The following is a 12,910-nucleotide window of genomic DNA, read 5'->3' as shown; positions in this document are numbered from 1 at the left end:
ACACATCCCACCAAGCAAGACTTTGACAAGCAAGAGTTCTGTACATATATACACATAAAAAAGAGTAAACCTGGTAGCATGTCTCCTCAAAACTGCTCAGCCTTCCAAGCGGACTCTTTCCCAACCAATTTAACTCCATAAAGATACATTTCCTTCTTCTTGCTGCAATTCCACTCACCTGTAACTCATTTCTGAGCTCCTTGTGTGCTTTTTGCCACAACTCCACACCAGGAAGGCACAGCTGTACTCACTTTACAAATGAAGAGAGCCAGCGACCAAGGCGAAAATGCTTCATCCAAGGCTACATAAGAAGTTACAACCTAGCAGTTATTCCTCTCTCTGGCCCACAAGACCTGCACCCCAAATAAAGGCCCTCCATGTGCTTTATGCACTTCCACCCTGACTGTCTTGCCAGAAGTTACAGATTTGGAATACACAAAATTAACAAGCCACAGGAGTTAGTGGATGGGTAGCTGAGCAATACAGGACATCTGAGGCACAACAGTTAGATGACAGACACATTTCCACAAGGGTTTAAGCCCCACATGTTGTCTAATTATTCCCAAGGCGCCGCTGATTCTGTGGCATGTCATCAGCAGAATCAGCGAGTTGGACAAAAAACAAACAGCATCTTTTTTTCTTTCTTTTCTTTCAGATACTCTGAAGGGAAACAGCTGTTTTTCCCTTCATCTGAAGAAGTTCATGATAAAAAGGAGGAAATGTCATAAATTACACAAAATGCCAGTGTAAGCTTCAAAGAAAATGATAAATGATTCTAATAACTTCATGTTTCTCATTAATGTCTCTGTATTTGGGAGTTTAAAAGTGCTCAAGACAACACAGAAATCTCATCTGACTTTTGAAAGACCTTTTTACAAATCGAGGACACCCTCACTCTCCCAACTGTCATCAGCAGAGTCAGACCAGGCTCCTGAGAGCAGTTCAGCAAACCCCTGACCTGTGATGAGTAACCAGGACAGGCTACTTTCAGCTGCTGCAACTACTGTTTCGTAAGGAACAGACCCAGTGCAGCTGGTGAAATGTAGTAAGAACTTCAGTTCCTACATTAAATACTATTAAAATAAAGTAAAATTTGATTGGAATTTCTAGGTTAAAAAAGAAAAAAAGAAGAAAAAGAAATCATAATTCAAAGCAGAACCATCTGTGCAAGTCTCAGAAGGGAAACTTCCGAGGCAAGAAGATTGCAGGACCTGAATGGTCACCCACAGCTCATTCTCCAGCCCTACTCCTGTAGCTCGCAGAGGCTCCCTCTGCATTCCCAGACACATGGTCGAGTTTTTAACTAGAACCAGTGCCATAAAAAGGCCACAGCTCTCTCTTACGTGGCATGTTCTGCTGGAAGAACTCTGGACCAAAGCAGCTGGGAAGAAACCAGAGGAGCATCTCTGCGTGCTCTGCAAGACTCCCTACAACGTTTATTTTTACTTAAACTCTTTTAACTTAAATGTTTCCTGTATTCTAAAATGCTTTCTGGACTGGCAGTGAAGACTCCTCTAGGAGATGGTCCAACTTTCTGTGAATGGGGATAACCATAGTCACTGGAATTACAACGACTGCAGGAACAGCCAAGTCATCTCTCATTTACTCAGATGGGATTTAGCCACAACACAACAGTTTCAGGAATAATTGCCCCCTGTGCTGAAGCACGTAGATACAATGACAGCAGGAACCCTTTGCTCTCGAGCACTGGACAAGAATCACGTTGTAAACTCAGTGCTCAGATTCCATATGGCCGTATTTCCAATGACTGCTGGGTACGAGCACGACTGGACCCTGCTCCTCCCCACCTCCTACTGTTAAGTTTTCAAACAAATAATTAGCACAAAGGGAAGGAGAGCTAATTAACAAACAGGAGCATAGAAACAGCTATACCAAACCATTTCTGCTGTTTAGTAATTATTAGACAAGTAATTCATAAGAAGTATTAGTCGGGCCACAGTTTCTCTCTGCCTCCATCTCCCCACCCTTCCTCTTCTCCCAGTCAGGGATTTATTAAAATTAAACAGATTAGATGGAGCTCCTGATACTAAAAACTGTTCAGCGAAGCCTGCGGTGGGGAAGTGCAGAGCAAACACCAGAGACATTTGTCTCTAAATTGCTCTAAATACCTTCTGCAAATGAAATTCTAACCCAGCTGTGTTGAGAGAGAAAATGAGGAATAACTGGTCATTGTCAGCACAGGAGAAGATCAGGCAGTTATAATATTGCACGATATACTGGGGGCTAAGGATCTCTCGGCAACAATAGATTTTGTATCAGGTTACCCCGGGTAATCAGCACAGCTTTTAGGCTCAGCTTTCCCTTGCTTCATTGCTTCGATGATAGAGTTGAAATCCCTGAGCTTTTATGATTAATTACTCCCTGTAGGTCCACATATTTCAAGGAAAAAATCATGGAGCACAGCGGCCAACAGGCTCCAAATTTTAATGCCATCCTGATGGCAGGGCAGGGCAAGCAACATACCTAAGAACATGGCTGGAACACTTTCTAACTGGCACTAGGACAAGCAGTGAGACAGTCACATTAGAACTGATGTACCCATGAACTACTTGTCATGACAACTCTGCTAAAACACAGAACTGCCATGGCCTTCTATGTCCTTTGGTGTTCAAGATGAGCAGAGCGGTACATATTCTTCAACTCTCCATTTCATGGTATCAGGTCTCAGGCATATCAATAAATAGTTCATATCCTCAAACACGTTAACGTGTTCCATAGGCTTCTCTGCTTTCTAAAACCCAGGATCCATGGCTATAGACTTTGATGTAGCACTCCTATCTTCAGTGTTTACATGGGTCACTCCCCTCTGAAGTTTGGAGTATCGTTCCAACTGCTTTAAGTGTTCCGCTGTGCGTGTAATTAACTCCAAGGTAAGGCTGTCTTAATTACTTGCATCTTACATTAAAGATTTAAGCAATATGGTCCTAGAAATGTAGCATAACATGGAAGGGAACATAATACGGAGTGAACTTCACCTGACTTGCACTGTAAGCTCTTGACAAAACACGTTTATATTAAAAAATAATAAACAAAAGCTAGTTTCTTCAAGAATCAGAAAGTAAAGTAGGCAATGGAAAAGGTAGATTCCACCTGTCCAAGACAACACAGACTTTGTCAGGATCTATTCTGTCTCTATTACAGAAAACAAGTAAACCCAGCCAGCCGTTCACCATTTCAGCCTGAAAGTCTTATTGACCCTAAGCTTGACCTTACCCTGACCTTGTTTGTTTTCACAAAGTCCTTTGCCCTTCACTCCTCTGCCTGGCTCTCTTCAGAAACATTCGACCTTTCCACCTCGAAGCTGGTTATTCTAAAGCCATTGCCACCAAGGCCAGAACCAATCAACTCATCCACAACTCCAAACCGTCCTCATCTCAGAAAACATGCACTAATAGTTAACGTGAGAACTTCCAACGTGTCTTCTGCATTTTACAGTTCCACATCTGGTGCCAATATTGCTCTAGTCAGTATGGAAGAAAAGAGAGTGGTATTTCTTATAAACTTCACATCTTTTTCTCAGACAGACTACCCACTTAGTCCTCAGCATCCAACACTCCATAGCAACACTTCTTAGCTTTATCCCTAAGCCAAACTCCCCCATTATGAGGAGACCACAGACTTAAAGAGTCCATACCTTTCTTCTTCAGAAATGCTCTTCTGGTTGCAATTGGGCTTTGGCGGACTCGGGGATTCTGTAAAAATTTCACTGCTGTCACAATCTGATGAAGGCAGGAGAATTGGAGAAAGAGAAGAGAGAAAAAGATTGAAGTTAGGAATGGTCAGATTCATACTTCTCATTATGCATTCTGTACTGCAAAGCAAGACATTGCATCTAACACATGGAGAGAGTCTGGAGCTGACACCAATCCAACTTTCAGAAATAGCTCAATGAACACCAGTTTGTGGCCCCACTCTCATCAGAACAATTACTCTGTTTCAACCTAGAAGTTTCTTTTTGAATTGTTCTTTCAGCAGCTCATCCTGTACAAAAGACTCTATTAAGATTCCTGCAGGTTTCTGTCATTTATAGTGATCTCCTTACCTCGGCTGGCTCCTATAGCTGATGGCAGCCTTGAAACATTACATGTGATCTACAGCAACAGGCTGTTACTAGGAAGAATACTTTTTTATCTGACTGCTCTGATTCTAAGAGATTCAGGCCTTTTCTGCCATCATTCCAATTGAACTGCCAGCAATAAATAAACCTTAGTTCATCATGACTGGAAAAGAAGCAACTCCCCATGTTTTGGATCACACAACAACAAAAGAAAAGAAAGAAAAAAAAAGAAAAAGAAAAAAAACCCTCCCTTTTCATGACATAAATGGTTTGGCGAGTGGTTACTTCATGTTCCACCCTGGTAGAAATCACAGATTATTTTTGTCTAATGACTGACTTCCTCTACGTGCTTCTTTAAGGTGTCATAGCGCTTAAAACAAACCACTTATCCAAACAAAGGATGAAGTCTGGGATAATACTGAACGGCATCAACAACAATAGCATCAGTTTTTTGCATTAGGATTTAGTGCCAGTGGAAGGTATTTCCTTTTTTTGTTCATGTGGCAGAGGTCAACCTTCCACGTACCCTCCTGTATGATTACACACGTTATTACATGTTGCTGCACTGGTGGAAAACAGCTGATTCAATTTACCTCTGTACAAAGGCATCTGTTCTGGCTGTGGCATCAAGGAGGATAATTTGCCTGAAGTCAACGGCTCTGCAGCGATGGACCCTTCCACGTGAGCTGGTGGAAGAGATGAATTCCTTCCCCTCTAGCTAAAAATAACCATGCAGATCCAAAGAAGAGCTTTTTTCAGCCCCCAAACTGTGCCCTATGGCTTCTCCTAAAATGGTGGAGCTGTGTTGGGTAATTCTCAAAGAATTCAACTTCAGATAGTTCCAAGAATTCTGTTCCAAAAAGGTTTTTCCAAATTTTTCCCAGCACGAGAATGAAAACAAGCATCACTATTGAAATCGCTAAGTTTCATTCCGTGTTTGAATCAAACCCTTCAAATATGCATTCCTGGTCAGAGAGCAAAGTTCTGATGGGTTTAATGGCACTTTCAATGTACTCCTCGGTGCATTCCATCAATGTTTCTTTCTTTTTTTTCTTTTTTTTTTTTTTTTAAATTGCATCTCTTATTTCTTTAAATACATTAATCAGGCTAGTGTAGGCAAAACGGATCCATTGGACAATGCAATAAACATGAATTATCATCTATCCAACACACATAATGGCTTAAAAATACATAATAGCAGGTGTAGTTTAAATGATTAGTTATTACACCTGTGGTGGGTCTGATTCAATTGGGGAAAATCATCTTTAATAGGTTAAAAGGTTTAGATCACCAGGCTTCCCTTAAAGTGGCTGTAGAGAGGGTATGATGGAGTACGCTGTCATTACTAATTCATTTAAGAAAAACATGGGGGATACAGCAAAGAACAGCATAAACGAGAGAATCCAATTTAAACATCAGGTAAAGCAGAAAACACCTTTTAAAAAAGCATGATAAATGAATTTGGAAGAGAGATGAAATTGACATATTTATTTTAACGGGAATTTGACAAAGTCCCGGCGCACTTTGAAGTTGGGGGGGATAAAATGAAGCAGATATTTTTCATTCTTCCCCTTTTCTTATTTTCCTTCATTATTTTTAGGTTTACATGCGGTGATTTTGAACCATAAAACACTACATACAGCACAACACCCCACATAAAGCGCGTTTTGGTTTCACCGACGAGTATTTGATCTCTCTGGCTGTATGAGGGCGAAAGGCAAATCACAGCCGACATCGCTGTGCCGGATGCAGGGATACGGAGCACACAAACTAATAACCTTCAGGTAATATGCTGAATACGAAAGATGCCCAAATGAACAAACCAACAGATAGACGAACATATCAAACCCACTTTCCTCCTAACAGTAATTACTTGTTTGTTTCTTCAGGAACTCCTCAACACTCCCTCCCACATTCAGCGAGGAGATGCAGGCACAAAAGGCCTGCAGACCTGGAAGGCAGCGAGCTCTCAGCTTTAATTATCAGGTTTTAAGCACAAAGCAGCCTGTAAGAAATGAAGGGTATTTTTCATTGTGCTATTTTAATCGCAACCCTTTTAACGTTTTATTGATTCTAACTCTTTATTAAAACTTATTTTTGCCTAGTAAAAAAAATGTAAACATTTCAGTAGTAAAATTCCCTCCAAAATAAACTTCTGGTTTATCTCTTCCCTGCATCATTTCCTGCATTATTCACCAAGTGTTTAATCTTAAACAACATAAAATTACAGGCAATAACAAACTTTATAGAAAGAAATCCCCAACTCCTCCATCCGATAGGGCCGCACCGCTCCTTATTTGTGTTTGCGTTTCCTCCTGCAGGCTGAGCCGAAACTTCTGCATTTCCCCCATTCATCTCCTCTACGTGAGCAACTCAAGAACCAACCCCGGCCGGGTCAAAATGCCAATAATTTTAACATGCACACTCAGGAACTTTGCAGCCTTCATTCTCTTTGCATACCCAAGAATAAGAAAAAGGAGGGGGCAGATGCAACCCTGAAAAGCCCATGCAGCAAACATCGCTCTGACTCAGCTGCTAACACCGCTGGGTGCTATTTCTGTAGCGTTTGTAACGCTTCTCCGAATTTTTCTGCCATTAGGACACTGCCAAATAATGTGCATTGTATCACTACTGTGATCCTCAGGCTGCCAGCACAGCCCGGCCAGCGGACTGGTTTCATCTAGAGGATCTGTTCCGCGTTTCACTGCACAGAACAGCGTAGCTGGTGTTCAGGAGGCAGTTAATTGCAGAGATGTGCGCTGCTCGCTGCTCCTGCGGTGCCACGGTGCTCACAGATGGGGTTCTGACTGGTGCCGGTGGGCGGAACCGCGCTGCAGGTCTTATCCCACAGTTTGATTTTCTAATTAGGAGATGAATGCGACTATTCACCGATTGTATTTGCTCCCGGCCAGATTGAATAAATTCAGGCCAAATATTCGCCTTCAATGTCAAAGATATAAAACGGAGACAGGAACTTTATTGCAGATGTTGTGGGAGTGCAGCAAGCCGGTGAAATTCCGGGCCAAAGCACGGCACTGTGCCGATACAGCCAAGGTCCCTCGTTCCTAATTCCCCTCCCTTCAGTGCTAATGGGGAAATCAACCTTATTTCTTAGTATGCTCAGCACTGCAGGAAAGCAATCTAAGCTACTTTATCAGTTACTTGCGTTAGAAAAATAAACCGTGAAATTTAAAATGCAAAGGCAAATGCCTCCTTCCTACCATCTCAAAGAAAAAAAAACAGCCGACAACCACCAACCCCAAACAACAGACAAAAACAGAAAACAAAATACCCCCCATCACTAAAAGCTCCGCAGGGTTTGGTGACAGAGGTCCACATAGAAAAGAGAATTGGAAGCAGCCGGGAGTGCAGCCAGCAAAAGCTCTGACACATTTCCCAGTGCTGGGAACCCTCTGTAGGTTATTGCTAAACAGCGTTTGTTGATAGACTGAGACTTTGAGATGACCTGTGATGTAAAGGTTGGGGCTGAATTATACGTTGCAGGGGATGGTATTTTGTCTTTCTGAGTGGATCTGTATCTGTTTAAATGCAACACTTCTTTTCATTAAGCAGAGGCGGCACAGGCCATGAACTATGCACAGACAGTTTACATTACATGTGCGGAAGCAATCAACACTGGCAATATACATGACGTATGTAAAAGAAGTTGGAATTAATTTTTTTTCCCAGTGTATTAAAAAACAGTAATATGGCAGTATCAACAAACGCTCAGCCTATTTCAGCCAGAGCAGAAGGCCACAGCCATAGGGCAAATGGAACTGATCAATATATTAGCCTACAGCAACACCCCCTCAGTGTACGGCTGTACGTTTGCAAGGCTCAGAAGATTAAATTGTCTGTGAAAGGTTTCTGCACTCCTACTCCAAAGGAGATACCCAGAATCCTGTTAACAAGCGTCAGGCTAAAGCCAACTTACGTTTTAACAAGGGCTGACTTAAAAGCCCAGCGCTGCGACGAGCAAGAAAACCCCTTCCAACAGAAATGCCGCATTTTAGCAAGAAATCAGTGCTCTGTCAGGACTAACTTGACAAACATCGTTACCGGCGGCACACGGATATAGTTGCAAAGCAGCTGTTAATCAGAGAAACACATCATAGAACGCTGATGCTAGCACTCGTGAAAAAATGCAAGGGGCTAATTATGAAGCCATATATCTCACTAAAGAGGCACTGCGCTCACAATTCCAGGCACAGCTCACGGGGCCGAGTCCTGGGACACCGCTGTGCTCCTCGCAGGGTGAGCCCTTCCAAGTGCTGCCCTGTGGGTGCCCCATTGGGGCTGTGCTCCCCCATAGGGATCACCCAGGGAGAGGAACTCCCCAAAGCTCCTACAGCTCCACTGAAATCGGGGCACAATCTGCTTCTCCTGTGAGATAACTCAGAAAATGACAAAGTTTGGCACATCTCCAGGTTGCGCGGAGAAAAGTTTTGAAATAAGAAAAAGCCCTCACATAAAACAGAGCGAAGAGCAAAACGAATATAAACTTGAAGCGAGATTCAGTCAGAAGCAGAAAGGACAAAAAGAACAAGATCCAAACCGGACCCGAGGGGCAGAAGAAGAAGAAGAGGAGAAAGAAAACAAAGAAGGGCTCGCAAGAACAACCAAGGGCCAACGCGGGGCGCCGGGCACAGCGCACGGGGAGCTCCGTACTCGGTCGCCCCCCGCCGCCCCTCGGCCGCTCGCCCCGGGGCGCAGCGCGGAGCCACGACTCCCCCTATAGCCGAGACGAGCCGCAGCTCCGGCAGCCGGGCCCAAATGAAGTGTTTTCACTCGGTGGAAATGAAATGTTTTGCAAGATGAAACAGAAAGAAAATTGAGGTTTTAGGTAATTACTAGTTGGCATTTACATATCACAGGCTGGTTCAACACCTATTCATTTTCCTCTTTTATTTTCAATTTTTTAAAATTGCTCATTAAAATGAACACATGACAGGGACGAGGGGGGGAAAAAAAAAATTACTCTTCCTCTTTTTCCCGAGGACTACAAAATCCAGATCTACTTTAAATACATTTATCTATAATTATCGCATACACAAAAACCTCGCTTCATTTACATTCGCAGGGTGACCAAGAAACGCCGTTTTGAGAGCGGGCGGCAGCAGCCCGAGCCGAGCCCGGCTGCCCTCCCTCCCTTCCACAGCCGTTCCCTTCTCTCCTGCTGCTCCCTCGGAGGGTCCCCGCACATCCCCGCTCTCGGTTTCTTTGTTCCAGAAGCAACACGCGTTTCCTCCCCCCCAGCCGCTCCCGACCTCCCCACGTCTCTCCTCGCACCCCCTCGCCCTCCCCGGACCCTGCACGCAGTGTGTATGACAGCCGTGCTCTCCCGGCTCCGCAATCTCTCCCTCCAGATTCCCACTGTTCACTTACGTAAATATTTCCCATGCAAACCCCTTAATTTCCCTGCGTCCTCCAGCTTCTTTAATTTTAACCTTGTGAGAGTCTTATTTAACCCCACGCTGCATTTCAGGATACAATTTGTATGAAAAACGCTACATAAAATAAAGTTTTATTGTATCATATGTTAAGGACATAAAACATCTCTGATAGAAGTGTACAGGAGCTGACATGATAGACTAATATATTTTAAGGTCTATTGTGTAAATATGTATTTAGGGAATTCTAAAGCATGGTATTATTGACCCAAGTCTCTCTTAAAACACGATGATATATGGAATGAAAGCCCTTATGAAAAGGAGCAACTTGGTCTGTGTAGTAGTCACCTTTCAAAGTGAAATATCTCTGCCATCTTCAGTTTCTTCTGATTCAATTTGGAACAGGGTGAACATCTTGACAAAATTCCTCTCTTTTGATCAGAAATAATACTCGTTCAGGTAATGCATTCCTAAAACTACAGAGAACAAGAAGCCTTTGCCATGCTTGAAAAGAAGCACACAATAACTGTACGTATAGGCAGAGAACGTGCTGTGTGTGCCTGTAGCTCTGAAAGGAGCATCCCCAAATGAGACACTGGAAAACCAGCCTCAACCCCACATCAACTGTTGCAGGCAGTGATAAATGATGGGAAAACACCTTGTGAGCAACACAAGCACAGCAGCAAACCCTGCATCTTAAACTGACGAGGTGGCCGCAGTCAATGTTAACCTGTAAGTAACACCAGCATTTCTTCTAGAGTTAATTTTTAATTGAGAAGGAAAGATACGATCTGGCTTTGAGAGGAAATGTAAACGTTAAAAAAAAAATCCCCTTTTTGTACTCCTGCCTAAAATGAAGTTGCAAGCTTCCTACAAGCACCAGTACCACCAAAGAAGGTATTACAGCACGATGAGATGGGGGGAGGGAAGATAATGCCTGCGATCCAGCGGGCAGCAAATTATTTGAAGTTCTGTTTACACAAAAACGGCAGTAACCTCAGAGCTGAGCCTATGGGATCCCTGCACATAGAACATGAAGGTCAGCATCTCATGCAAGAAGGTAGCACAGCCAGCTTCCAAGCGTGGGTGAAGCCGGTGTGCTACATCAGGTTAATAGAGGAACTCAGCAGAACCTCGGAAAGCTGCTGAGAGATGGTGAAAGGTTAGAACTGACTGAAGAGAACGTGATGTTGTGCCTTTTCAGGACAGCACCCAATTCACACATCTTGCTCCCCCCTGCTTACAGAAGGAAGCTCAGGGATCTGCGCCGTAAAATTAATGCGAGTGTCAAGTTGTTGAGTTGAATCACTCCAAAGGAATGTAATGACTCAGTGTCCAAGATGCTCACTACAGCAGAACTGTGAGATCATCCTGTGGCTCTACAACTAAATAAAATGCATGACACAGTCTTCAGGGGAACAGACGGCAGCACCTCCAGCTCTCGCCTTCCCTTATGGCCAGTCCTGGGGAGCTCACTTAAAACCACTGGTGAAAGAAACCTTTCACCCTGCTATCTTCACACACACACAGCTTAAAAAACATGAAGCAGTAATTTGCCACATCTCCATTCTTTTAACTGCAGGGCAGACAAGGGCTGCTGGAGCTTCATTCACATGCTAGGGAGCTTGAAGATGACTTAAGTATAGGAAGCCTGTGTCACATCTAACAACTGTGCCGAGTACTAAAGCGGCTATTGAAGGCTCCAGAAGGCCACATCAATCAAAGAGAAGCAGCAGAACAGGATCATTGTTCAGACTCACTCAGATCCTTCTAATTCCATAGTCAAGAGATTGGCAAATGCTAGTAATACAATGGTTGAAATTTAATGCGAGAGAATTGAAAGTATATCCCATCTGTGGAAGAAGACAGCAAAGGCGCTTCAGACTGAAATAATTCGAATGTACATGAAAAGTCAGCTTCCTTGAATTTCTCTTTGCAAGAATCCCATTTCAGAGAGCCCTTAAATAGCTCCATAGGAAATCCAGCTTAGAGCACTTTCCCTCCTGCGACAAAACCCCAACTCTTGGGGTTGAAGTCAATTGGCTGTGCTGGCATTGCTGCATGGAAGACCCAAAACTGGGAATACAAAAGGAGGTACAGGAGGAAACTACTTGGATCATCAGAACCTAGCAAACAAAAGGTTTCATGCTGGAAACACGAAAGAAGCTAGAAATTGTGACAGGTGCCCAATAAATCATGCAAACCACAGCAGTTGGGAAGTAATATCAAAAGGAGAAAGGCTTAGAATACTGGAGGACCTTAATGTAAATTTAATATTGTACTTAGAGCTCTCTGGGACAAGAATTGTCTTTTTACCCTGTGTTTGCAGAGTGCCTGGTGCTGGTCTGCAACTGGCCTCCTATTGCCGCACAAATAATAAAGGCTGAGCAGACCATGCACTTTGTTCCTGCTGTTAATTGCCCCATTAAGGGAAAAAGTAAGTAAGGGACAAGAAATCTGATTGGCCAAAGCTGCCTATCTATAGGGATTACAAATGTAATAATTTTATAGATTCAAAAGCAGCTGCGTCCCTTGTCTTTGTCCAGTTCTCAACAGAAAAAAGCACACATCACAGAATTTCTCCTTCATAAGCACGAGCAGTTTCAAAAGCAACTGAGCTTCCCTGTCACCTCTGGAGGATGCTTCCTCTAGAACAGGAGCAAAACACAAAATAAGGGCTAACATGGGGAACATTTCCACCGGAGCTGCCCAAGCCATTAATATTCTGCAAAGAATGAGTTTGCTTTCCCATGGGGTCAATTTGGCATTTTGCACGGATATGTTACATTCACTGTTTAAAGAAACAAAGCATATAGGTGGCAGGAAAAAACCAGGATGCTGCTCCAATGCAGCAGGCTGCATGCACAAAAACATCACGCACACTGATCACCAACTTCTCTCACATGAAATGCTCGAATAAGACTCCCTCTATCCTAAACTAAATTAAAATGTCTAAGAGAATTAGTTCTAATTACACTTAAGTCAGGGTGCTCCTGCTTACTCTTGACATGGAAATTTGGGTTCAAACCGGGAAGGTCTACAAAATCAGAGGTTCAAAATTGCAGTTCTACTGGTTTTTGTTTTCCTTAAACCTTGGCACAGCCAGCACATGTCAGGGACTATCATAATTACACGCCTTATGTGCTGAAAAATTAATAAACAATTACTCACTTCAGGAAAAAAAAGAAAACAGCTTTTTCCTTGATGAATGCTGCAGAGAACATCAGCAACCTCTCTGAAATCTGGGTCCACACCACAGCAAGGGACCAGCAGCAAGGTAAGGACAGCCACTGCTGCACCATGGAGAGCTGGATTCTGCAGCAGCGCTGGCACTGAGCTCAGGGCCGTGCTGATCCACAGCAGCACTCTGGCTTTGTAACAGAAGAAAGAAGATTCAGCCTTCACAGCTGCTTTGGCTCAAGTACAGGCTGTTCAATCA

The 12,910-nt window shown here is 43.4% G+C and overlaps 1 protein-coding gene across 1 annotated transcript in view; it reads right to left on the bottom strand.

Moving 5' to 3' along the window:
- Window positions 1-12,910, bottom strand: part of PEX14 (peroxisomal biogenesis factor 14) — a 72,195-nt gene that overhangs the window by 35,331 nt on the left and 23,954 nt on the right. Inside the window, exon 3 of the mRNA XM_015882386.2 lies at window positions 3,656-3,740. Coding sequence (XP_015737872.1) covers window positions 3,656-3,740 — 85 coding nt within the window. The remainder of the gene's footprint in view (window positions 1-3,655; window positions 3,741-12,910) is intronic.

The sequence above is a fragment of the Coturnix japonica genome, chromosome 21 (genome assembly GCF_001577835.2).
Source record: "Coturnix japonica isolate 7356 chromosome 21, Coturnix japonica 2.1, whole genome shotgun sequence".
NCBI lineage: Eukaryota > Metazoa > Chordata > Aves > Galliformes > Phasianidae > Coturnix > Coturnix japonica.
Note: the sequence above shows the minus strand (reverse complement) of the source record. Positions and strands in the feature narration are given on the sequence as shown.